The following is a 27,788-nucleotide window of genomic DNA, read 5'->3' on the forward strand; positions in this document are numbered from 1 at the left end:
ATCTTGTGCCCTCGGCAGGATCTGATAGATAGTCAGGCTTCTCAGCCTTTTTCATTTATAGATGTCTGTACTCAGACATGATAGCTTCCGCTTGTGCTTTGATTTGTATGCTCTGATTGTTGGGTCATGAGACCCATGTTTGTAATATCTCGCTCCTCGGAGTCTAATGAGTAAAATACTTGAGTCGTAGAGTCATGTTGTGATGCCATGTTGTATTTGCACATATCGAGCATATTGTGTGTATGTTATTGAAATGCTTGGTATGTGTGGGATCTGACCATCTAGTTGTTTATCTTTAGTAGCCTCTCTTACCGGGAAATGTCTCCTAGTGTTTCCACCGAGCCATGGTAGCTTGCTACTGCTCCGGAACACTTAGGCTGGCCGGCATGTGTCCTTCTTCGTTCCTGTGTCTGTCCCTTCGGGGAAATGTCACGCGATGAATACCGGAGTCCTGTTAGCCTGCTACAGCCCGGTTCACCGGAGTCCTGCTAGCCCAGTGCTACAGCCTGGATTCACTCGCTGATGACCGACACGTTTGATGCTGGGTCATGGATGCCTGTCCCTGTAAGTCTGTGCCACTTTGGGTTTACGACTAGCCATGTTAGCCCGGGCTCCTTATCATATGGATGCTAGCGACACTGTCATATACGTGTGCCAAAAGGCGCAAACGGTCCCGGGCTAAGGTAAGGCGACACCCGTGGGAATACCGTGCGTGAGGCCGCAAAGTGATATGAGGTGTTACATGCTAGATCGATGTGGCATTGAGTCGGGGTCCTGACAGCGTTGGTATCAGAGCTTGACTGCCTGTAGGATTACCAAGCCAAACTGGTCGAAGTTGAGTCTAGATATTCTTTAGTTATGTAAGGGAATTGATTGTGGGATGGAATGTAAGGCTCTTTTTACTCCTTATACCTCATGGCCTTCTGATCTGAGTCATCATCTTCTCTTCTACAGGGATTAAGAACTAGGCTATCTCTTCTTTCTATCAGGATCACGTGTTACTAATCCGTAGACTTATAGGATTGTTGGACTTAAGCCTCAGTTCAGCTTCTACTACCTCTGTATGTTAACTGTTGATCTGGAAACCTTGATATTGTGCTTCTGAGTGGCTATGCCACCATTTTTGTAGCATGTCTCAAATCTTTTGAGCATTTATAGTCGTTATGCTGTCCGAGTCATCCCAGGTTTCTAAATAATCTGATGCATTTGCAAAATCCTTTCCCTCTGGTTTCGATGTTCCTCTATGCCAGCTCAATCACACTAATTGTTGAGTTGAGGTATTCTATTGCCTTGGCACTTATGATGGAGATATTATTATGACCCTAGGTGTCTTAGGGGATCATCTAGTAATCTAGCTATGATTTGTGTCCCAATGTGATGACTCTGGCTTTATCCCCGAAAGCATCCCGTGATGCCACTTAGTAGTAGGTATTCTACTCCTTGGGTTTTGAACCCGAGATTCACCCTACTTACTTCATGTTGATAGTAGTTGCTAGCTCCCTTAGGTTATTAGTAACCTTTACAGTAGTTCTCGAGGTCCGTGGTATATCCTTCTTCCAAATACCATGAACCACTTACGGCAAAAGTTTGTTGGATCAAAAGATCACAACAGGAGTGCTCTCGATGGGTTCTCCATTCATAATTGTGACTCTGCCAATTCTACCTTTCCGCATGGATTGTCCGGAAGAAATATGTTGAACTCGTTCGACATGCTAATCTATGCATTCACAACTCAGAAAATCATATGTTCCTTTGAGTTGTCCCTCTTTAGTTGTTTCTGGCCCTCGCCTATCAATTGATAGTCAAGAGTATGCGTGCATTCATTCATCGATGCATGTTACCCTTGTGGTCCGTCAAGCCATTCTATTCCAGAGAGTGACTTGGAGAAAACAAACTCCAGTACCTCATCCATATTTAGGATTGGGTCAAAGTAGTTGTGTTCCGCAGATCAAGTTACAATCCAGCTTCTGGTCTGCTCTACCCTGAAGTATTACCTTCTTTATAACAGGAATTTCATGAGAATTGCACCACCTTTTGCGAATTCTTGACATAGTGATACTTCACGCCATCCTTTTTCATTCCTCGGTTCCGTGTTGTTGCAGCCGGAGTGCCGACAAGTGAATCATGATGTGTGAAATCAATACTCCTAGCAACTCTGTTGCTTGGTAGTTAAATGGACAATAACGTCATCCTTAGCGAGTTGACTATTGAATCATCACCCTAAGGTTGATTGTGCTACCTAGTCCATTTTCCTGGTGCACTCCTCGATTGATGAGATAGGATTTGTTAAGTCCTCGCTCATTTGGTCATATCATCTTGCCCTGAAAAGCAAGATTGTTCTCGAGCTTAGGAACATATCGGTGGTCCGTGATTTTCCGTATATCTTCTCGGAAGTATTACCAGGTTGTCACCTGACCGCTATGTTGAGTTCGTGATCAAGATGGTCTCCTGTGAACCACCTTCTCTCCAAGAATCGGTGTTAGATATCCCTGAGCTAGTTGGTTAAGCTAAACGACAACTTGGAGGGTTGGAAGATAAAAGCTTGCCTGACTTAGTTCGTTCCAAAGGGATATTCTTGTGTAGTGTGTGTTGAAGAAAGATGATATCTTCATCGATTGGTCCCTGTGATCAGTTGCTGGACCTATTGTCTTATCAATCCTTTGATTTGAGTGTGGGCTATCGTCAAATCAAGTCAGAACCAACGATGTTCGTAATGTTGTCTTACTCGTGGTTGATCCCTCGAGCATACACCATTATATCTTTTGGGTCTGAGCAATGCTATCACCGTGTTCACATGATGGTGGAAGTCCAGTGATATGGAAATTCCGATGAGTTGTTGTTGAGCCCATTGACAACATCCTTATCTCCTCCATGATGTTGTTGAACATTAAGTTGGTGTTGGAAACTTTTGAAAGCATTTTCTTCATGCTAGCTCATGAAGTACTTGTTTGATGAAAGGAGTGACTTCCTTTGATTCACGTGCATTTTGATGTAAGTTGCCGTCGTGAATTCGAGAAAGTTTGTTTTTGCTCCTTTGGAATCATCCCAAGTCGGTCATGCACGTGCGAAGAATTCTGTGGTCTGTTAGACTGATCATCTTCATTCCATATGTATATCCTAGCACACCAAGCCACTGATTGACTTGTTCAAGGAAAAGAAGTCTATGCTTGGGATCTAATCCATGGACTTGCGTAAAGACTTCGATATCCTCGATGATGGCTCCCAACCAGAACTCGGTAGTGTTTATTGTAAGACTACCCTGTGGGCATGCTTGTCTGGAACAACGTGTTCACATGTTTGTAGCAGAACCAGCTCATGTTTTGGAGCTTGCTATCGTAGTTCATTTTCTGAGAATCTCACAACGTCATCTCGTTGATTTGTGTTGCAAACTTTCATTTTTCTTCCTAGACTCGATAAGTCTGGAATATTCTGACACCAACCAGATCTGAGTCTCAGGCAGATATGATGGTTGGAATATTTCCCAAGAACTATAATATTGGTCCCTTGATAACCGGTAAAGTGGATGTCGTGGCCAACACACCCAGCCGGAAGACCTATTATTGTAGTATCTTGTTTGAAGAAGTTGGCCACCTCCCCATAAGGATTTCGTAGGATTTACCTCCGTAACTGTTCCTTATGGATTCTATTGCTCCCGAAGTCCGACCTTTACTTGATGTTCTAGTTATCAAACCATATCTATGAATGGGTTACACTAGCACGTCAAGGAGAACATTAGAAGCGGAGTGCTAAATGTCTCTCGGTCGATCATCCAGATTTTGTTTCCTTGGCCTCGCTAAGGTGAAATCTGAGAAAGTGTTATCTTCCTTTGCATCTGCATCATCCATCATCATTCATCATGGTAGCAAGTTGTGTTGCCAGGATCCTTGACACGGATGTTGGTAAAACCTTGATGATTATGGAAATGCTCAAGTTCTTGAGAGCACGCACAAGCGCTACGTGTTATCATCGGCACTAACTGGGTTTGCTCTCAGTTTCCTCGGCAATGCTATGATCTTTTCAAACAGTGAATTCACTCTCTGTTGTTGGGTTCCTCTCCAGTTACCAGAATCATTCCCAGCATTTGCATTTTGTTCCTAGCTTGCACCGCCAATGTGCCATTCTACCATGGGTCTTCTCCATCTCCGGTGATAAGCAAATTCATCCATTACGTTGTCGTCAACAAGGTAATCCACATCATCCAAGTCCGAGTATGCCATTCTACCGACCCCCGCCAATCGATTGCTGTGATTTGCCTTCGGCTGATATAGAGAGTCTCAGTGATCTCTATATCAAAGGTAATTCTTTTTGCCACTTAAGATAATAATCTACGAATCACCCTTCTCCGGGATGTTTCGTCGTGGTGTCATGGCAATTCAACTCCTCGCTACGTTGACAACCATCGCCACATTCTTAAGTCTGGAATTGTTGTCTACCTAGTGAACCTCGTCACCTGCTCCACTCCATCCCTCTAGAGGTATGCTTCGTCTCTCAGCTCGAGAGATGTTGCTATGTCACATTCCGGGAGTTAATCCTGAGTTGTTCGACCTTTGAGAAGACCGATCCTTCCAGAGTTTTCCTTTCCTCTTCTTGTCATGATTAGCTGGAGTTCTCAGAGCAAGACGACAAGACAAAGATGGTGTTCAAATCAACGTTCATTTGAAGTGCAACCTGGATCATGAAGATTGTACTAGTTTGCGTTTCCCTTTCATCCTACCCTACGCTTGAATCTCGAGACGAGATTCTTGTTTAGTGGGGGTGAGTTGTCACATCCCTAGCTTCTGGTGCTGCCTGGTGTGTGCATCATGTTTAAATTCTGAAATTTGAACTGAGGGAAATTGGAAGCCTCAAAACCCTAAATAAAGAGGGGCAAGAAACCCTAAAATTGCAATCAGTAAATCCAAAATGCCCTAGAAATAGCTCTGACAATTTTGGCAAGAGTTATAAATCAAACCAAAATTTTGGGACATTTCTAAGGAATTATTGGGCTCTGATTTTAAATCAATATTTTATTTGAATTTGGAGTTATATTCATAATATATAATGAATATATTTTCAAATGACCTGAGATATTTTGTTATGTGTGGAGAAGTCCATTAAGTGACTTAAAAATATCCAGGGGAGTTTTGGCACTGTTTTCGAATTCTGTTTGAATTAAAATTCAGTGCCAATTTAATAAAACAGAACAGAAATAGGAAAAAAACAGAGAGAGGGAGAGAAACCTTACCTGGACTTACCTCTGCAGCCCACCAAGCCCACCTGGACAGCCCAACACTGTGCAGCCCAACCACCAGGGGGCATGCCTGTCTTCTTCCCGTGCCAGCGCACGAAGCAGCTCGGCGGTGAGCACCGCCACCGCGCTTGGCCACCTCCTGCCTGGTTGCCTCCCTCCTCGACGCCCGGAGACGCCACGCGCCTCCCCGACCCCCTCTCACTTCTCCCTCGCTCTCTGGACCTCCCTCCCCCTCGCTCCTTTGCTTCCCCTCCCGCGACCGAATGGAGCCGTCGCCGCCGACCAGCGCTCGCGCGGCCACAGCCACCGTCTCGCCTCCCCGACGGCTCCCAAAGCTCCGCTGTTCCGCCCTCGTCCTCCTCGTCGTCTCACGCGACCAGAAGGGCCCCGAGCAGCCGCCATCGCCATCGTCTTCAAGCTTCGGCCCCGGCGCCCTTCTCCGTCGATTCGGCCACTCCGGCGCGCCCCCGAGCCCACTAACCCTCCCTGCAGCTTCGCGGTGAGCCGCTGACCCGTTCCCCTCTTCTTCCCATGCCGTTTGGCCGCTCTAGCCATTGCTTCCGCCGGATCCGAGAGCTCGCCGCCGCCGTGCCTCGTCACCGTCGTGGTCAGAGCCACCGTGGCTCAAAGCCGGGCACACCACCGTGCTCCAAACCTCACCAGGAGCACGTAGAACCCACCAGCTTCCCCTCCCGAGCACCACAACGCCAAACCCGCAGGTGCCCGAACTCCGACCGCCGCGGAAGTGCTCGTCGCCGTCAACTCAGGCCATCCCAGCTGCTGTCGCTGCTACCACTAGATGCGCAAGAACGCCAGCAAGCCGTAGCAACAAACCGTGCTCAAAATGGAGCCCCGTAGCGTTTTTCCGAAACGCTCCGCCGTCGTTTTGGTCGCCACCGGCGTAACTCCGGCGAGGGTGACGTGGCGCTGATTTAGTTAGCACAAATGACCACGCTAAACACCCCCACAGCCACTGACAGTGGGCCCCACCCCTGGTCAAACCCCAGTCAGCGTTGGGTTTGACCGGGATTAGCTCCTGTGTCACTGACGTGTGGCCCCCACATGTCAGGTTTGACCCGGGGCGCCCAGTTGACCCTGCTGACGTCACTGTGACGTGGGGCTGACGCAATAAGTATTTTCTGGATTTAAAAATAATCAGGAAATTCCAGAAAATAGCTAAAACTTCAATAAATCATAGAAATTCAACCGTACCTCCAAATGAGATAAATTATATATGAAAAATGATCAGAAAAATCCAATCTATCCATCTGTACTATTTTCATGCATGTTAGAACAACTTATAGGTGCTGTTTAGCACAAATCATATAAATGGCATCTGAATAATCACATATGGAGTTTGAATTTGAATCTTGTATTCAAACCAACTTCATTTAATCTGTTGCTAGTTGCATTAGCCCAAAACACATTTATTTTGCCATGTCATGATCATGCATCATATTGTGCATTGCATTGATTGTGTTCCCTTCTGTGTTGCCGGTATTTGTCCCCTCTCGATAGACGTGATACCGATGATGTGATCGTTGACACTGATGAAGACTCAATGTTATCTTCAGAAGTGCCAGGCAAGCAAAACCCCTTTGTTCATTCCGATACAATCCTACTCTCTCGCTCTTGCTCTCTTTTACTGCATTAGGACAACAACGATTCAACTGTTACTGGCTGCGGTAGCTGAACCCCTTTATCCTTTGCATGACCTGTCATTGCCACAGTAAATAGATGAAACCCACTAGCATGAGTAGGAGTTGTTTGAGCCCTGATGTGCCTACTCATTTATGTTTGTTGTCATGCCTGCTACTGCTTAGAGTTGAGTCGGGTCTGATTCATCGGGGATGAATCAGAGGCGTGTGAACATGTCCTACTGTGTGTGAGCTAAGTGTGTGAACACGTTTTGGTAAAGGTAGCGGTGAGAGGCCATGTAGGAGTACATGGTGGGTTGTCTCATTGCAGCCGTCCTCAGGAACTGAGTTCTGTGTTTGTGATCCATGATTCAGCTACTACCACGCATTGGGCCCGAAACCAATGGACCCTCTCGGCTTCTTAATCACCCTTGTCCTCTGTCCAGGAGTTGCAAGTAGTTTCTTGTGTTTGTAGTATGCTGGAGGCCGTGCGCAGCGCTGACCGTAGGGGTGGGCTATGATGCGGTAGGCACGTGGCCGGGTAAACCGGGCGCCCGTTTGGTGTCACGGAACCCTGTACACATCGTTTGGGGCTGTGAGCGAAACTCCGACCGGATCTCCTCATGGATGGAACCCAAATAGGCGATAAACCTGGACTAGAGACTTAGGTGATTAGGTAGGTCGTGGCCGACACCCACGTTGGGCTTCCGCTTGAAGGTTGCCGAGTACATGTCGTGTAAACGGCGGTAAGTGGTGAGAGCGTGTGTGAAGAAGTACACCCCTGCAGGGTTAACATCATCTATTCGAATAGCCGTGTCCGCGGAAAAGGACTTCTGGGTTGCTTATATCAGTTCATAGACAAGTGAAAGTGGATACCTTAAAATACGCAAGATAAGCGTGAGTGCTATGGATGGCGTTCTCGTAGGGAGACGGGAGCGGATCCATAGTGGTGTATTGGTTGGTGAATATGTGGACTCGTGTGCGCCACTTCAAAAGAGTTACTTGCAGTCGTAGTTCAGGATAGCCACCGAGTCAAAGCTGGCTTGCTGCAGTCAAACCCCTCCACCCCCTTGTTGATAATGATGCATATGTAGATAGATCTGATGTAAGTCTTGCTGGGTACATTTGTACTCACGTTTGCCTATTTTATGTTTTGCAGAGAGACTTCAGTCTCACTAGTAGTTCCGCGTGGACTTCGACGTTTAGCTTGATACCTCAGCTACAATCTTGTGCCCTCGGCAGGATCTGATAGATAGTCAGGCTTCTCAGCCTTTTTCATTTATAGATGTCTGTACTCAGACATGATAGCTTCCGCTTGTGCTTTGATTTGTATGCTCTGATTGTTGGGTCATGAGACCCATGTTTGTAATATCTCGCTCCTCGGAGTCTAATGAGTAAAATACTTGAGTCGTAGAGTCATGTTGTGATGCCATGTTGTATTTGCACATATCGAGCATATTGTGTGTATGTTATTGAAATGCTTGGTATGTGTGGGATCTGACCATCTAGTTGTTTATCTTTAGTAGCCTCTCTTACCGGGAAATGTCTCCTAGTGTTTCCACCGAGCCATGGTAGCTTGCTACTGCTCCGGAACACTTAGGCTGGCCGGCATGTGTCCTTCTTCGTTCCTGTGTCTGTCCCTTCGGGGAAATGTCACGCGATGAATACCGGAGTCCTGTTAGCCTGCTATAGCCCGGTTCACCGGAGTCCTGCTAGCCCAGTGCTACAGCCTGGATTCACTCGCTGATGACCGACACATTCGATGCTGGGTCATGGATGCCTGTCCCTGTAAGTCTGTGCCACTTTGGGTTTACGACTAGCCATGTCAGCCCGGGCTCCTTATCATATGGATGCTAGCGACACTGTCATATACGTGTGCCAAAAGGCGCAAACGGTCCCGGGCTAAGGTAAGGCGACACCCGTGGGAATACCGTGCATGAGGACGCAAAGTGATATGAGGTGTTACATGCTAGATCGATGTGGCATTGAGTCGGGGTCCTGACAGAAAGAATTTGAGTTCACTCATCATAGACATCTCAAACTTCTCTGACATTAGCTTTCCAAACTTTTCACTAAAGAGAGGGTTAGTTGAACCAAATATGATATCGACATAAATTTGGCATACAAATAGTTCTCCATTAACCCTTTTAGTAAAAAGAGTAGAATCAATTTTACCAATTTCAAAACCACTTGTAATAAGGAACTTGGTCAAGCATTTATACCATGCTCTAGGAGCTTGTTTAAGACCATAAAGAGCTTTGTGAAGTTTGTAAACATGATTTGGTTTCTTAGGATTGATAAAGCCGGGAGGTTGTTTGACATAAACTTCCTCCTCTATTTCACCATTTAGAAAAGCACTTTTGATGTCCATTTGGTACAAGGTGATATTATGGTGATTAGCATAGGCAAGTAAGATGCGAATGGACTCAAGTCTAGCAACGGGAACATATGTCTCACCATAGTCCATACCTTCGACTTGTGTGTATCCTTGGGCGACGAGACGTGCTTTGTTGCGAACCACTTGTCCATCTTCATCTTGCTTGTTGCGAAACACCCATTTGGTACCAATGATGTTGTGGTTATTGTCGGGCTTCTCAACCAATGTCCAAACTTGGTTTCTCTCAAAATTGTGTAGCTCTTCGTGCATAGCGTTTATCCAATCCGGATCTTCCAATGCTTCTTCAACCTTCATAGGTTCAATGCTAGAGATGAATGAATAGTTTTCACAAAAGTTAGCTAAACGAGTTTTTGAGCGAGTGATTCTCCCGGTTTGTATATCATTGAGGATTTGCTCGACGGGATGATCTTTGGCAATTCTTGCTCGAACTCGTGAGAGCTTTTGCTTGGGTCTTCGTTGAACATCTTCTTCATCTTGTTCTTATTCTTGGCCTTCTTCATTGTTGACGTCGTCGTTCTCTTGTCGTGGTGGAGAAAGAGGTTGTTGATGTTCGTCTTGATGCATTTCCTTGTCTTCTTCATCTTGGTGTGTCCCACTTGTGGATGCTTCCGTGTCGATTCTTGGTTCACCTTGTCGTGAAGTAGAAGCTTCCACTTGGACGGATGAAGTACTCTCCTTCACCTCCGTTGGACGAACTTTGCCAATGGACAAGTCTTGGCTTGCTTCTGAAGGGTCTTTGTCTCCTACATCAATTGGCAATTGCTCTACTTGCGAGCCATTAGATTCATCAAACTTCACATCTACCGTCTCTTCAACCTTTCGGGTGAAATTGTTGTAGACACGGTAAGTGTGAGAGTTTGAGCCATAACCAAGTAGAAAACCTTCATGAGATTTAGGAGCAAACTTTGAACGATGATGCTTATCAATAATGTAGCACTTTGAGCCGAATACTCGAAAGTATCCAACTTGGGGTTTGTTACCGGTGAGAAGCTCGTATGCCGTCTTGCCGAGTAGCTTGTGAAGATATAAGCGATTTGTTGCGTGACAAGCTGTCTCAACCGCTTCTGCCCAAAAGTGCTTCGGCGTCTTGTATTCATCAAGCATCATTCTTGCCATTTCGATGAGCGTCCGGTTCTTCCTCTCAACAACTCCATTTTGTTGAGGTGTGTATGTAGCCGAGAACTCATGTGAAATCCCTTCTTCGTCAAGAAAGGTGTCCACATTTGCGTTCTTGAACTCCGTTCCGTTGTCACTCCGAACCTTCCTGATCTTCACGTCAAACTGATTTTGGCCCTTCCTAGCGAAGTTTCTGAAGATCTTCTGGACCTGCGACTTGTCATTAAGAAAGAACACCCACGTAAATCTTGAAAAATCATCAACTATAACTAGACCAAAAGAATTTCCACCGAGACTCTTGTAGGCGTTGGGACCAAAAAGATCCATATGAAGTAGCTCGAGTGGCCTCCTTGTGGTCATGATGTTCTTCATGGGATGTCTTCCTCCAACCTGTTTACCTGCTTGACAAGCACTGCAAAGTCTATCCTTATCAAATATGACATCGTTAACTCCAAGGATATGATTTCCTTTAATAAGCTTGTCAAGGTTTCTCATGCCAACGTGACCTAGTCGTCTATGCCACAACCAACCTTTTGAGGATTTAGCAACAAATCAAGTTTTAGGTTGTGCCTTTTTAGAGAAATCGACAATGTAAAGATCACCTCTACGCATACCGGTAAAGACCATTTTATGATTGTCTCGACGAAATACTTGGCAATCTACCTCAGTAAATAGGACATTCAAACCGAAATCAGCAAGTCTAGATACTGAAAGTAAGTTGTAGACAAGAGATTCAACGAGCGTGACATTTTGAATGGAACTATCATGTGAGATGGCCACCTTACCAAGGCCAACCACTTTACCCTTTGAGTTATCACCAAAGGTGACATATTTCCGAGGGCCGTCATTTTCAGCAATCTCACGGAACATCTCTTCATCTCAAGTCATATGATCAGTACATCCACTATCAAGAACCCATTCCTTTCCTCCTGACGCATATCCCCGAAGATTTGCCGTAAGACCAAAATGTCTCATTGCATCGTCAAGATCGAAGTCACTATCATCATCATAGTATCCATGTTCATCATGATCTTGTGACTCATCATTTCCTAGAGAGGGTAATTCATTAGATAAATGATCATCAAAGTGGTCACTTTTATGAATTCTTATAGCTTCGAATATAATATCACTAATGATTCCAACATCTCCTTTAGCATGCTTGAGATTGGTGAGCTCAAATAGACAATCACCAAAACTAGGATCACTAGAGTTCATCTTACTCAAGGCAATAGATTTATGGAGAATTTCATCCAAAGTTTTCAAGGAATGATCGGGAAATCGTTCCTCAAGAAATTTCCATATAGTATAGGCACAATTAAGAGTAGGCAAACTAGCAATCAAATTTTTTGGGCAATCCTCTAATGATGAGCTCAATAGTTCTAAGATTGCGAATCATGTCAATATCTTCATCTAGGGTAGGATGCAAAGGATCAATATGAGGTGCACAAGGGCTAGCAATATACTCGCTCAAATGATATTGATTGAAAATTACAAGCATCTCATTTTTCCACTCATGAAAATACTCTCCATCAAGAATAGGCACTCTATGTCTAAGACTTCCTAAGGTAGACACATCCATCTTCCTCCAATGGTGATTAAACCAAGGCAATGGAGACCAAAGCTCTGATACCACTTGTAGGATCTAGAAGTAGATGTGTCTAGAGGGGGGGGGGGGTTAGACACTTAGTGCTAAAGTTGCAACTTTTAGGCTTTTTCGGTTTAAGTGGAGTTTAGGCATAATTTCAACATTCACAATACATATCAAGCAAGCATGCAAAGAGTGTATAGGCAGCGGAAAATAAAGCATGCAACTTGCAAGAATGTAAAGGGAAGGGTTTGGAGAATTCAAACGCAATTGGAGACACGAATGTTTTTTCCCATGGTTCGGATAGGTGGTGCTATCCTACATCCACGTTGATGGAGACTTCAACCCACGAAGGGTAACGGTTGCGCGAGTCCAGGGAGGGCTCCACCCACGAAGGGTAATGGTTGCGCGAGTCCACGGAGGGCTCCACCCACGAAGGGTCCACGAAGAAGCAACCACCCACGAAGGGTCCACGAAGAAGCAACCTTGTCTATCCCACCATGGCCATCGCCCACGAAGGACTTGCCTCACTAGCGGTAGATCTTCACAAAGTAGGCGATCTCCTTGCCCTTACAAACTCCTTGGTTCAACTCCACAATCTTGTTGCAGGCTCCCAAGTAACACCTAGCCAATCTAGGAGACACCACTCTCCAAGAAGTAACAAATGGTGTGTAGGTAATGAACTCCTTGCTCTTGTGCTTCAAATGATAGTCTCCCCAACACTCAACTCTCTCTCATAGGATTTGGATCTTGTGGAAAGAAGGTTTGAGTGGAAAGCAACTTGGGGAAAGCTAGAGATCAAGATTCATATGGTAGGAATGGAATATCTTGGCCTCAACACATGAGTAGGTAGTTCTCTCTCAGAAATAGAATGCTGGAAGTGTAGGCTTAGTCTGATGGCTCTCTCCACGAATGAAGAGGAGGTGGAGGGGTATATATAGCCTCCACACAAAATCCAACCGTTACACACAGTTTTCCAATCTCGGTGGGACCGAATCAACAAACTCGGTCGGACCAAAAAGGTAAACCTAGTGACCGTTAGAGATTTTCGGTGGGACTGACATGCAACTCGGTAGGACCGATATGGTTAGGGTTTGGGAATAACGTAATCTCGGTGAGACCGATTACACAAACTCGGTGAGACCGAGTTTGGTAATAAGCTAACCAGAGAGTTGGTCAGGCAAACTCGGTGGGACCGATTTGCTCTTTCGGTGAGACCGAAAAGTTACAAAAGGGAAACAAAGAGTTTATATTGCAATCTCGGTGGGACCGATTCGCTCTTTCGGTGAGACCGAAAAGTTATGAAAGGGAAACAGAGAGTTTGCAATCCCATCTCGGTGAGACCGAGATCCCTATCGGTAGAACCGAATTGCTAGGGTTTGGCAGTGGCTTATGACAAGTGAAACTCGGTGGCGCCGGATAGGAATAATCGGTAGGTCCGAGTTTGGCTTTGGGTTTAGGTCATATGTGGAAGTGGGAAAGTAGCTGAGGATTTTGGAGCATATCATTAAGCACATGAAGCAAGAGGCTCATTAAGCAACACCTCATCCCTCCTTGATAGTATTGGCTTTTCCTATGGACTCAATGTGATCTTGGATCACTAAAATGTAAAATGAAGAGTCTTGAGCTTCAAACTTTAGCCAATCCTTTGTCCTTAGCATCTTGAAGGAGTTCCCACAACCTTTAGTCCATGCCACTCCATTGTTGAACTTATCTGAAACATGCTAGATAGAAATGTTAGTCTAACAAGAGATATGTTGTCATAAATTATCAAAACCACCTAGGGAGCACTTGTGCTTTCAACTGTGCTGCATTTCCCCTCCTCTTCGGGGAGAATCCCAACACAGCTCACAAGTAGCAACCGCCCTTGTCGAGTACTGCTCGGATAAATCGGGACTGGCCGACATCTAGGATTTATCCCTAGTCATGCAAAAGACAAAATAGACAACCCCACAATTATGGACATGTTTTTTGCTCACAAGCAATGAATTTCTAGATTGCACGGATCAGAAGCCATAGTGGCATTCCGTCAAAACGTTGACGATGAAGGGATTACGAGGGAAGTCTGCCAACAACGTCTTAGGACTTTTGCCGAACTCTCTGATCTAGTGACAAAATATTGCATCATGGACAATGCCTGGATAACCAATCAATGGTGCTAAAACCCTAGCTCGGATTTAACGGAAGCGGAATAAGGAAGTGTATGCTCACGCGTAAGTCGTAACCGACGGTCCAGGCGTAACAACACCAATAAGTTTGACGCGCAGCATTCATGAAAGAGAAACCGCTTGAATAATGTTGGAGCCAAATCGCAACCGGATACTATACTCGATGAGCCATGTGCAATTCACTCCACCTCTTTGGATAAACTGGTCTCCCATAAACTTAGGAACTGTTGGATCCTCGGGCAGGTGGCGAAAGGAGGACTAGAGTTCCTCGGCAACCCCAACACCCATATAGGCTGAGGTGTAGCAATCAACCACAAACCAAGGGAAGCACCCACCCCGAAGCCAGTGATGCCCTTATGATATATGAGACCCACTCCTCAAGAAATCAATGGAAAAGAGCTCTTCGAGTGATCCGCCATGTTGACTGTACGACAACTTCTGAAACATATGGTCTGAGATTCTGATCACCTTTGATCATCAAGATCAATCGATAGGAGTCCACGGTCAAGGAGTTGTGGCTCTCATCCTCGACGGTTATCATTTGTCCAGAGTCCTGATGGATGGAGGCAACAGCCTCAACCTCATCTACGAGGATACTCTTCAAAAGATGCAGTTTGATAGATCTCACATCCAGCCGAGCAGGACCACGTTTAAAGGAATAGTCCCCGGAAAAGAAGCATGGTGCACTGAAGGTTATGCTTGATGTGGTATTCGGATTGCCTAATAACCACACGGTTGAGGAGTTAATTAACCTTCGACATAGTTCCAATCCGGAGTGGCTACCACGCGCTGCTCAGACGATCCGCTTTTGCTAAGTTTCACGCTTTACCCCATTACGCATATATGAAACTAAAGATGTCGGGGCTAAACAATGTGATTACAATAAAACAGCAACCGTGATCGGTCGCTTCGAGCCGAGAACGAGACTACAACTCTGGCCCATGAGGCCGAATCTGAAGCCTTGGCAGCCGAGGAGTTATTCAAGCTACGGATGATTGTTGACAAGGATGATGTTCTCGCTAACGCTCCAAGTCAACATCTTTCAAACCAGTGAACGAAATTGTCAAGTTCCAAGTTCATCCCGATGACTCATCTAAAACAACCTCTAATGGAACTAGCATGGATGCCACGCTGGACGAGGCACTCCATGTTTTTTTCCAGGAAAACAGACATATTTTCCCAACACCCTTCTGATATGCCAGGCACCTCGAGGAATGTTGTTGAACATAGCCTTAGCAACATTGTCAGATTTAAATTAGTCAATCACGCACTACGGAGGTTCTCTAAACCCAAATGACAAGCCATGCGGGAGAATTGGCCAAAATGCTGGAAGTCGGATTCATCTGAGAAGTCAAACACCCTGATTCATTCGTAAACCTGGTTATGGTGTCGAAAAAGGACAAGTCTTGATGCCTCTGTGTCGACTTCAAGGACGTTAACAAAGCTTGCCCAAGGACCCATTTCCTCTACCTCGGATTGACCCGATCGTCGACGCCATGGTTGGACATGACCTGTTATGCTTTCTAGACGCATACTTGACATACCATCAAATAAAGATGAAGGAATCTGACAAGGAGGCAACTACTTTCATTACCCCCTATGGTCCGTTTCGCTTCAACACCATGCCATTTGGGCTAAAAAACATTGGCGCTACTTATAGTGAATGATACAAACTTGCCTACACCTACAGATCAACAGGACTGCCGAAGCATATGTGGACAATTGGTCGTGAAGACCAGGCATGCACACACACTATTTGATGACTTGCGTGAGACATTTAAAAACCTCCATGCATATAACATCAAATTAAATCCGAAAAATGCGTTTTTGGCGTCCCATCCAAAAAGCTCGTCGACTTCATTATCTCTTGACGAGGGAATGAAGCAAACCCTAACAAGATTAGTAGGTATCACCCCTTTCCCGACTGCTTAAACAGACCAAGGGCATCAAGTGGACACCCGAGCTCCGCTCTAGAGGAAATTAAAATACATCTGGCCACTAATCCCATCTTAGCCGCTCCTCACCAAGTGAGCCAATGTTGCTATACATCTCGGCAACCAACCAAGTGTCCTAGACATCGAGCACGACATGGAAGGGCGCAAGTTAAAAGTGCAAAGGTCGATATACTATGTTTCGGAGGTACCCACCCAGTGTAAAATGAGGTACCCGCATTACTATAAGATAGCCTATACAATTTTTATGGCTTCTCGGAAACTCCAACACTATTTTCAAGAATGCTCGGCAACAGTGGCTTCCGAGGTACTGCTTAACGACATCATCAATAATCGGGACGCCACCAGTCGCATTGTGAAGTGGGCCATTGAGCTCCTCCCATTCGAAATCCTTTATCGACCACGCGGGCTATCAAATCCCAGGTGTTGGAAGATTTTGTGGCAGAATGGACGGAAGCCGAGCTCCCTAAAGAGCACACAAATTATTCTAACTGGGTAATGTACTTCGATGGGTCTAAAATGCTCGCTGGAATAAGAGTTGGGGTGGTTCTCATCTCACCCATAGGCGAAACCATGAAGCACGTACCCCAGATCATGTACACCGACTCCAACAATGCAAAGGAATATGAGGCACTACTCCATGGACTTTGGATTGCAGTATCCATGGGTATCCAACATCTAGAAGTCCGAGCCGATTCCAACCCTGCGATCTCCAAGATCAATGGCGATTTCGATGCCAAGGACCCAAAAATGTCAGCCTACAGGGACACATTAATAACCATGTCAGCTCATTTTGAGGGTTTAGAGTTTCATCACATCTGGTGGGACAACAATCAAGTTGCACACACGCCGTCAAGGATGGGTTCATGACGTGAACCCATACCCCAGAACTCATAGTTTAAAAAACCGAATAGGAAATCAAACCGGTAAAGCTATCAATTTAGGTTTTTACAGATTGGACTGCTTGTTCACCAGTTCGATTGTCATTTATTAAGCAATAAAATAATAAATTTACCAATAAATACACCAATCAATAGATAAAAAATGATTAGTGGGAGATGACCGTAAGGCGTCCTGGTCCTCCTATTTGGATGCTCCTGGTCCAGACTCTGGATCAGAGCGGAGGGAGATTGGAGTTAGACGTACCAGTCCGACCAAGCGGCGGCGATTCCTCTTCCCAGCTTTCAACATAGGTGGCGCAGGGCGACGCGATGCGGGAGTGGCAGCATGGACTGGTGGCCTGGTGCTGCCGTGCAGAGCGGTGAGGGGGAGGCGGCGTCGACGCATCATGGCGCCCGGCAAGAGTTGCGCCAGACGGGGTTTGTCTGTGGACAAAATCGAGAGAAATGGTCCCAATTCGGCCGAAACCCTACCAAAAGAGGGGTTTTCTTCCTTTTCCGATCCTACCCCCAGCTTGTTCGCACAAAAACGAGTCAATTGAGGGGCCTTTTCAAGAAATGACATCCAACCATCCAGTTTTCTATGAACCGCCCGTTCATTGGTTTTTAGAAAAACCAGCGGTTCAATCTACTTTTTTCCGTCTGACCGCAGGTCCGGTTTGATTTTTTAAACTATGCTTGGAGACCATTATAAGGGTTTCAAGATCATAAGTATGCTGGGCGGCTTTGCTATCAAAATATTGTCAAATATTGATGAAATGGACGGCGTAGAATAGGTCATGGACGTCCAACTATTTGTGTGGGTTTTTGTTTCAAAGAGCCATCCGCAATTCTCAATGGCGACCCTATCGTATTTCCAATTTGCGTTTACTTGAAAAAAAAAAACAATGCACACTCCAAACAGCCCCACAGTCCACGCTCACGTGCCCTCCGAAGTCGCCACTTGGCGGTGCCACAATCCCTTGCTTAACAACCACGCTCGAAGGGCAATCCCGTCATTCCACCCGGGTCCCGCTCCTCCCACCCGAAAAATTTCAAAATCCGGAAGACCCCAACGGGCCACCCGACGCCAACGCGAGCGGAGCCGCCCGATCCTCCTCATCGGACGGCGAGGCGCCTCGGCCGTCCGATCCGGTGCCCTAGCCCCACGCGCCGCTATAAAAAACCCGCCCCCATTTTGGCCTCACCAAGAACAACACACACGCTCTCTCCCCCAACCCAACCCAATCCCCGTCCCCCCTCACTCCCCCACGCGCGACGCGACCGCTTCAATCCTCTCCCAAGGTAACGCCGCAACCCAATCTTCCCTCCGCTCCTCAGTTTTCCGGTGGATTTCGTTGGGTTCTCCGCGACTAGTTTGCTTCGATTTGTTCGGGATTTAAGCTGTGGTTTCCGACGGATCTGACGCGGAATCCCGGCTCGATTCTGCAGGGAGGCGAAGATGAGGGAGATCCTGCACATCCAGGGCGGGCAGTGCGGGAACCAGATCGGGTCCAAGTTCTGGGAGGTGGTGTGCGACGAGCACGGCATCGACCCCACGGGGAGGTACGTCGGCACCTCCGACCTGCAGCTGGAGCGCGTCAACGTCTACTACAACGAGGCCTCGTGCGGCCGCTTCGTGCCGCGCGCCGTGCTCATGGATCTCGAGCCCGGCACCATGGACTCCGTGCGCACGGGGCCATACGGCCAGATCTTCCGCCCCGACAACTTCGTCTTCGGCCAGTCCGGCGCCGGCAACAACTGGGCCAAGGGCCACTACACCGAGGGCGCGGAGCTCATCGACTCCGTCCTCGACGTCGTCCGCAAGGAGGCCGAGAACTGCGACTGCCTGCAAGGTACTTTCCCCTTTCTTCAGGAGTCGCTCCGGTTACCCCGTTCCGCAGATTCCGGCGAGCGGTTCTGACTTTTGCTCGTGTGCTTGTCGTCAGGCTTCCAGGTGTGCCACTCCCTCGGCGGGGGCACCGGTTCCGGCATGGGCACGCTGCTGATTTCCAAGATCAGGGAGGAGTACCCGGACCGGATGATGCTCACCTTCTCCGTGTTCCCATCCCCCAAGGTGTCTGACACCGTGGTCGAGCCCTACAACGCCACCCTCTCGGTTCACCAGCTGGTGGAGAACGCCGACGAGTGCATGGTGCTGGACAACGAGGCGCTCTACGACATCTGCTTCCGCACCCTCAAGCTGACCACACCTAGCTGTAAGCAGATCTGTGACATCAAGTTATATTACCTGCTTGTGGTGAATTATAGCACTGGACAGTCAGCTGTAGGAGAAGCTCGTTTGTCAATTGTCATATTGTGGTAGTTCTGTTTCGGTGATACAAACTGACTGCCTGTAGTGTCTGAAAATGCTGTCAGCAACCTGTCCTGACTGGTTGATGCCATTAGTTACTTATATCATCTGACAACCATCTAAGTAGTGACTTCTTCTTTTTACGTTGAAGAAGTTAATTTTCCAAGTGTCATACCTTGCAAGTTTTATTTTGATCGTATGAACTGACTGCAGACTGTAGTGTCCACAATGCAATTACCAACTTATTCCAACTGGATTGATGCCATGTTGGAAGCTGAATTTGTTTTATCTGCCGGGAACATGTTCGTTCTAGAGATGATATTTTGTAGTTGGTGCTTTTAGCTTGTTTGAGCGCTGAGATTAGATGTAGTTGGAGTGATTTTTGTGCTCTGTACATAGGTAGCTAACCACCTGTCATTAAGTAATGATGGGAAAAGGTGTTTAATTATTAAACTGATAAATGCTGGTAGATGTAGTGTGACTTCAGAGTGGTTGTTCTGTTGTAGCTTTCTCAGCACCTTGATGTGATGCATGCTATTTGCTTGAATTGAACCTAGACATCATTACGCACAGTTTTTCTAATCTGAGTGAAAGTGACCCTGATTCCACTTGATAAGACTATACATATTAATTTTGTTAGTTAGGTTTGCTGCTAGTCCATTTTCGTTGAATATTTTCCTGCTGAAGTGTAGGTTGTGGTAAGAAAAAATTCCAGCTAATATGGTAGTTGCTTGTTAAATACTCCTTATTATGCCAGTATTGCTGATCTGTGAATCTTTGCCTTTTTGTTGACAGTTGGTGACCTGAACCACTTGATCAGTGCCACCATGAGCGGTGTCACCTGCTGCCTCCGCTTCCCGGGACAGCTGAACTCAGACCTCCGCAAGCTCGCCGTCAACCTGATCCCCTTCCCGCGCCTCCACTTCTTCATGGTGGGCTTTGCGCCGCTCACATCTCGTGGGTCGCAGATGTACCGCTCCCTCACTGTCCCTGAGCTCACACAGCAGATGTGGGACTCAAAGAACATGATGTGTGCTGCTGACCCACGCCATGGCCGCTACCTCACAGCCTCGGCCATGTTCCGTGGCAAGATGAGCACCAAGGAGGTTGACGAGCAGATGATCAACGTGCAGAACAAGAACTCTTCCTACTTCGTGGAGTGGATCCCGAACAACGTCAAGTCAAGCGTGTGTGACATCCCACCACGCGGCCTCTCCATGGCGTCCACCTTCATTGGCAACTCCACCTCCATCCAGGAGATGTTCCGGCGTGTGAGCGAGCAGTTCACCGCCATGTTCAGGAGGAAGGCTTTCTTGCATTGGTACACTGGTGAGGGGATGGACGAGATGGAGTTCACTGAGGCCGAGAGCAACATGAACGACCTTGTCTCTGAGTACCAGCAGTACCAGGACGCCACTGCCGACGAGGAGGGCGAGTACGAGGAAGAGGAAGACCTGGAGCAGGAGTAAGATCGGTGACAAATTCATCTCTCCGTTTATGTGGTATTGTGGTTTTCGTACAACTGGAGCTTGTTACTAGTAGAGACTAGAGAGTACCATGGCTACAACTCTGCTGCTTGTTTGCGTGTCTTGGCATGTATTGGATTTGTACTGCGTTCGTATGTAGGCATGTTCACTCGATGCTATGTTTCTTTGCTTGAATTATTTATTCTATGTGAGGTTTCAAGCAAGTGGATTTGAAATACAGTACTAGAATGCTTTGAAGTTTGAACGATGATGTCCTGTCCCTGATTCGGTTCACCTGAATTGAAATTTCAGTGTCAGTCTACTCGCTGCAGAACTTGAAAATCTCGGATTTGTGAGAAATATACATGTTTGTGATGGAAGCAGATTGTAGTTTCTTTGATATATCTTTTACTTGTACTGCTTCTTAAAATTCAGCTTTGCTTCAGAAAACACAAGCCAAACGGGATAGTTCCATGATATTGCCGCTTAAAAAAACTAAAATCTAGAAGCTGGATTTGAGGGAAATTACACACCACTGCCACCACTAAATGGACCTTCGTTTCTCCCCCTTAATTAAACTAGCGCATTGTTTGCCAGGCCAGGGTGTTGTATCAATGGACATTGTACGAGTAGTTCTCTCCTTGATGAACTGAACCTTGGCACTGTTGACTGTTGTCGCCGAATTGCTTGATAAAAAAACAATTGTTCAACTGTTCTTTAGATTGCACCATTAAATTAGTGGTGCTATTTCACAATTAATTTGCATCCAGTTTCTTGATATTTAATTTTGTAGAAGATATGTATTATTCAATTTAGGAAATGAGATGTATTAGTCCATATCAAAATATAACTATATCTACTTAGAAAAAAATAGGATATCACCATACCATGGTAAACAACGGACTACACAGCTAGCAAGTTCTAGGTTGTCATAGGCGAAATATTTCCTTCTTCAAAATTCTCGCAAGGAACCATAAGTGAAATCATGCTGGAAAAACTTGGCTTGAGAACTCAACTAATTGCGCCTTTGATAAAGTGCAAAACATAGAGATACAAAGGGCAATTTGAGAAACATAATGTCCTTTCTTTGCACACAACTCCATAGTTCTTTTTTAGATCATAACTCCATAATTTTTTTAGATCATAACTCCATAATCCCATAACAACATAAACACAATTCCCATAGTACGCAAGTTGTGTATTAAGATACTAAGACTACCACTCAGTTTACCGCCCAGTCTTTTGACAAATTTCAACCAGGGGTTCGCTCTGACAGGCCCATCAGTTTCTCATATGTATGCTGGCATTGACTTGCTTTGTACTCCCTCCATTCCAAAATAGACGACTCAACTTTGTATTAACTTTAGTACAAAGTTGGGTCATCTATTTTGGAACGGAGGGAGTAGTTAACAGGGCCCAGACTTTGGTTTCTTGATCCCGATGGGTGCCTATCTGTATGTATTCTACTTCTTGGGGCATGAAACCTTCTCCTTGGGGCAAAGAAGTATAAGTTCAATGCAAATAAAAAATGCATACCCCCAAGCACAAGCACCATGAAGAGGAATTGCCCCTTCTTCATCTTTGCACTGTAAGATTGCTCCTCCTTGCCGCAAAAGCTGAGCAGAGTAAAAGGTTCAGAAAGACAGAAAAATATTCAAGATAGCAATGCAAACCTGCACACAAGGTACACGGCCATATAAGCATATCAGGTGAAGCACAATACCTCATCAGAAGACTTGCAATTCAGCTGTTGTAGCCTGATACCTGCCACCACCTAATACTCTCGTCAGTTTTTTGTCGGGCCTAGGGATCATAACTATTGCAATTTCATTATTCGATATGCCTTTAACATTACAAAAAATCAAAACAAAAAGAACTCTGCAGGAGCACAAGCTACATGCCAATATGATTTTTGCCTTAACTTGAAAGGAATGGTAGAAGCAAACAGTTCTCCAGTCAGTTTTTATTTTCTTTGAATAAGTACTTATAAATTCTAACACTTTTTTGCTAGTAACAGAACATCATGTCTTAGAAAGAAGCTTTGTTTTCTATGCCACCCACCATGGAACATATATCAAACCAGTTAATAATTAATGCACCTTTGCTTCTAAGTAAGACATAGGAATAGTGTTTGTTTTTGGTGCAAGGGCAAACGGCTAACCACATATCAAAATCAAGTAAGGCTTAAAAAATGTCAGCACAATGCCTTCTGCTTTAGCATAACCTGATGAATACGAAATAAAACAACCTTCTCTAAATGTGAAAAGCAGCAAATTGGAGCATTTCAGAAGCATATTTCTGTTTGACTCAAATGACATGTGAACAATGCCTAAATTCATAGAAGATAATTGCCAAGTTTGGACGCAAATTTAATTCATACCCAAACCTTGCAATCAGGTATAGACCATCAGAACCTCATCATTCCCATACCAAAAACACCTCACAGTTCACATGCATCAGAGCTGAAGCCAGTTTATTCAACAACAATGAAGGCACTAATCGGCGACTAATCCACTCACCCTCCTGCAGGAAGTTGAAAAGCATGTAGTTAAAACGTGTTGTTTGTTCTGCAATCAAATTTAGATGGAGTACTCTTCACTTGCATAGATACAACAACTCTGATATCTAAAACCTAACCACAATAGCAAGGATCTGGATAAAATGGAGGCAAAACTTGAATTCAACCTAGGCGACGTGGGCGCTCTCCTGACTTCTACGTGGTGTCAAGCTATGCCGTGTACGTTGTTACATCCAAACTGTAGTTAGTTTTCAGTTCTTCTGTATCAGTCTGACAACATTAAGATAAGCCAGATGCCCAGATCATCATGACACATTGTCAGAGACAAATAGCATGTTCTCATGATGAATTTAGAGATGCCGTTGTGAATAATTATTAGCAGTTTCATAGTTATATAATGTGTGAAGTAGATCAGATATAGGAAACTTAATAAGAAAAAATGCTTGAAACGAAAGAGTTTATGTTATTTCTCCCTGATAACTGTGAGTTTAGTGAACCAATATATCTGGTTTGTGTTTCGCAGTCTAATTCTGTACATGCTTACATAAATTGGGTCAGCCAAAAACAATGGTGAATTGGTGAGCAACATTCTTAAACAATATGAGCCTCAACCTTGATGAGACATCGAAACAGTGATTTTCAAAATATAACTCTACATAATGTACAATGACACTGAAGAATTACAGTTTCCATCTATCTCTCTCACAGCATGCACGTTCATTCAGCATGACATGGGTACAATATGGATAGCTCAAAAAACAAACTAAGAATTTCAAAATGATGTGAAGAAAAAATTGGTCAGAACTGCAAAAGGAGATGATCTCAAAGTTATTTTACACTAACCACTCACCCTCTTAACATCAGGTAAGGTTATCAACTAACAGACTTGCCAAATTAACACTTATGTATCTTTTATAAATGAAAACAGTAGTACTTTCTCGTATCAGATGACACTTTTATCTGACTTGCCGGCTAGCTGGACAGACAAAGCATCAACAGTTAGTTTTTTGTTCTTCTGTATTAGTCTGACAACATTAAGAAACATAAAGTGCAAAAGAAATAAATTTAGTTTTTCTGTTGTGTGAGAATAAGGAAAGAACAGAGAAACAATAAAGCTATTCTTGCCTTGCTGATCTGAAAATAGCAGATAAGTTGTTGGAGCTTAGTTGATTGTCCTCATAATCCTACTGTAAATTGACTTGTGCATCAACCTAACTACTTATGCATGTCTATCTAGCTGTGTACAATTAAGCATGCGAAAAAAAACACATTTTAGGCATCAGTGCCAACTGATCCCTCAAATATGATATTAATTCTACAAATGGAAATGATAAGGTTTGTTTTTCTCAAGCTGAGGGTATAAGATGCAAGAATAAAGAGATAATGTTAGTCTTTGTTCGTCATCTGAGAAGCAGGTAAACCAGCTATACTAAATCCAACTGAAAAGGCCAACAATAATAAATAGGTAAGCTGCTCACTGCTCACGGCTTCATGCATATATTCCGCATGGCTGCCACGGTCTAATTGCACTTGAATCAAACAAAGCAACTTCACATGAGTCACCAATGACATCACTGAACACATCATACATAAGTCAAAAGGATGCAACATACATGGACAGAACAATATGCATAGAAAAATGGCAGGTGCATATCCCATACTTAACCACTACCAAAATACCAAATAACGTTGATCCGATCTAATCAAACTCTACTCCTTCCAGCAACAAGCTACATTTGAACTGAATTGCACAAGCAACTAACCTTCTAACCTTCTTGAAAACCTGGATCACCTCCCTGAACCTTGGGTGTACATTAGGGCTTCTCTCCATGGGCCTGTTCAAAATCATGTGAACACAGTTAGAGCATCTACTTTAGTTCAGCTAAATATGGTACAACCAAGTATATATATCCTATATAGAATTCTGAACTTCTAACTGCCTTGTCATTCTTTTTATTCCAATGTACCGAGCTTGATCTGGTTTGAGGGCTTCTAGATCATGTTTAGAAATGTTATCTTGTAAACATTTTTAAGCAAGAACCAGGGAACTTAGTGTAGTTACAAAGACACCATGTCTGACCAAGCACCAATGCCAGCTCTAAATGCAGTCACCATTTTTCAGCAGGAACTTAGTTCATGTACAATCCGAAAACATGCACTTAAGTTCCCTTCCATCCTGCAATCCAAACAACATGCACGTAAGTTCCCTTCCATATGCAATCTAAGAACATGTACTCAAGCAGGCTAGTCTAAAAATCTGCACTTAAGCAGCTCTAATCCGTCTCTGCTCCAGCTCTTTCCTTAATCCACCACCTGCTCCAGCTCCTTCCTCAATTTGCCTCGAATCCCTTGTACCACATATCCTGAAACAAATCATCATCAACAAACTTTAGTATCTTCGATGGAGAATTATGGAGGTATACGCTACCGCGAAGTACCGACCTGAAGTTGAGTAGTGGCCTTAGAGACATAGATCTAAAACTGGTAGGCTCAATAGTTGGTAAGAAACACTCATATAATTAGAGAAAATGTATGTAAACTTTTTAAGTTAGCAAGTGCTATCAGCTAGCACCATGGCCGTCTCTGATTGTGTTTGTCGAACATGCTACAATATAGTACAAAATAAATAATTTTGATGAATACAGAGTAATAATGAGTGAGCGGAAGTGTTAAGCTTAATCAATAAAAAGCCTAAAGCTCTCCAGCCGAGCCTAGACCTGTCATGTAAATGTATCATATTCTGCCTACACATTATGCATACCAATCTCTTCGTCGTCTCGACCTACACCGCTAACTTATTAAAATCCTATCCATCAAAATTTATCTCATGACAGTATCTAGCACTTGGTCTTACCTGGCTATGTCTGCCGGTCTGGCCGTCACATGGCCCTCCTCCGGAGAAGCACGCGTCAGCGCCGTTCAGGCCGTCCATGGTGCAAGACCAGAAATAAGGAGGTGCGAGACCAGAAATTCATCCGGCAACAACTACCATTTTTCACAGTTGGAATAAGTTAACAACCGCCACATCGAACCTGTGCTAAAATACATGACCCACCTTCAGTTGCCTGGCTAACTATGGACACGTGAAATGAGTAAGAGAAGATTGATAATTGCATAACCATGAAATTACAACAAGAATAATTCAGGAGAGGGAAGCTACTGAACCCCGTTACATAGGAACAAATTCAGCTTGTCATTTGATTCTTGGCATGGAATGGGATGCCAAATTAAAAATTGATTTATACAACCAAAATTGGACACATTTATGAAAATCAAATTAACTTTCAATGTATTCATATTCTGGAAATCGTCATGTAAAACTATGACCACTCATGAGAACATATATATAGAGAGACAAATCAAACAACATGACAGGTGCTAGATTGGGTGTCATGACTAATTTACAATTATTGGTAGAGGAACAGATCATAATTTCTTTGCTAAATGGGAAAAAACAACTGTTTCATCAGTGATGTATGGCAGTGACTTACTATTACCAGTTAACTAATGTCATCATGCAGACATAGAAATACGAATTAAAAAAAACTTGTCTCATGGATGCCTCCTTATGCCTATGCTCCTCCGACAGGTGCTCGGATCCAACAGCATGTCCTCTTCCTGCAGGGAATCAGTACAGATACACATGTGTGTGAGAGAAAGTAGACCCAAAAGGAAGAACACAGAGGGGTGCTGTCCTACGTACCTCTTCCACAATCCACAGTGTGTGCGTCTTCGCTGTGCTCTCTCTCTCTCTCTCTCTCTCAACCGCTTATTTAGATCCAGACCGAGCATGGGGCAGATTTCGCACAGTGCGACGGAAAAGAAGAAAAACCGGGCAGCGAGGGGCGGCGTGCTCCAGTGTGGGCCGTGCGTGTGTCAGGCCACGCTGCAAGGCAAGGCGTTGCGGGCGGGCGAGAAGGAGGCACTGAGGAGTAGGAGGACGACGGGGTGGGCGCTCTTGGGGAAGGCGGTGTCGCGCGGGGAGGAGCCGAGGAGCGACATTGTCGCGTGGGTAGGAGGGGCAGGCGAATTCGCGTCGGCGGGCGGCGGGGAGCGGCGATGCTTTCGGCTAGTTGGTGTCGCGAGGACGGCCGCGACTGCCGGGAAACGCCCCCATCCAACCCCGCGCGCCAGGCGGCCGTCGGAGCCCGCTCGCCGGCGAGCACCTCCTCAGCCGCCCCCAGGACTCTCCTTCTTTTCCCCTCTCCTCTCCCGAAGATGCGCCGCCGCCCGAGTCGGCTTGACCCGCATCCACGGCTAGCATCCCAGGCGACCTGTCGCGCGACGAACCTGCCACCGCTCGCCAGCCCAACCGTCCGCCCGCATCTCTAGCGAACGGCATATGGCGGGAGGGCGGCTAGCGAACGACGGGAGGATGGGGGAGACCAAGCCGAGAGGAGGAGGATGCGAGCGGCGAACGGCGGGAGGCGGCGGGAGGATGGGCGGCCCGCCCGTGCTGTGGGGAACGACTGGTGTGCGGGCATGGATGAGGAGGAGCGGACGGAAGTCCTTTTTTTTTTTCTTTT

The 27,788-nt window shown here is 45.4% G+C and overlaps 2 protein-coding genes across 17 annotated transcripts; one reads left to right on the plus strand and one right to left on the minus strand.

The window, feature by feature from the left end:
• Positions 1-18,131: 18,131 nt before the first annotated feature.
• On the plus strand, positions 18,132-21,010 carry LOC119279269 (tubulin beta-1 chain-like). The gene is made up of 4 exons (XM_037560571.1): positions 18,132-18,269; positions 18,417-18,820; positions 18,914-19,183; positions 20,074-21,010. The coding sequence occupies exons 2-4, from the start codon at positions 18,427-18,429 to the stop codon at positions 20,745-20,747; spliced, it is 1,338 nt and encodes a 445-aa protein (XP_037416468.1). The 5' UTR covers positions 18,132-18,269; positions 18,417-18,426; the 3' UTR covers positions 20,748-21,010.
• An 839-nt stretch (positions 21,011-21,849) lies between these two features.
• LOC119279280 lies at positions 21,850-27,782 on the minus strand. 16 transcript variants are annotated; one of them, XM_037560584.1, is made up of 7 exons: positions 26,966-27,782; positions 26,117-26,880; positions 25,343-25,625; positions 25,026-25,097; positions 23,264-23,267; positions 22,468-22,518; positions 21,850-22,360 (listed from the first exon to the last, which is right to left on the minus strand). In XM_037560584.1, exons 3-7 carry the CDS (start codon positions 25,375-25,377, stop codon positions 22,208-22,210), a joined length of 315 nt encoding a protein of 104 aa, XP_037416481.1. In that variant the 5' UTR covers positions 25,378-25,625; positions 26,117-26,880; positions 26,966-27,782; the 3' UTR covers positions 21,850-22,207. The 16 variants fall into 16 exon arrangements, 2 of the variants coding, with proteins under 2 accessions (XP_037416481.1, XP_037416475.1); XM_037560578.1 differs by having other exon boundaries at positions 25,325-25,625; XR_005138045.1 differs by having other exon boundaries at positions 22,468-23,267; positions 25,026-25,625; positions 26,117-26,294; positions 26,760-26,880.
• Between the last annotated feature and the right edge of the window lie 6 nt (positions 27,783-27,788).

This window comes from Triticum dicoccoides, chromosome 1A (genome assembly GCF_002162155.2).
Source record: "Triticum dicoccoides isolate Atlit2015 ecotype Zavitan chromosome 1A, WEW_v2.0, whole genome shotgun sequence".
NCBI classification, from domain to species: Eukaryota; Viridiplantae; Streptophyta; class Magnoliopsida; order Poales; family Poaceae; genus Triticum; species Triticum dicoccoides.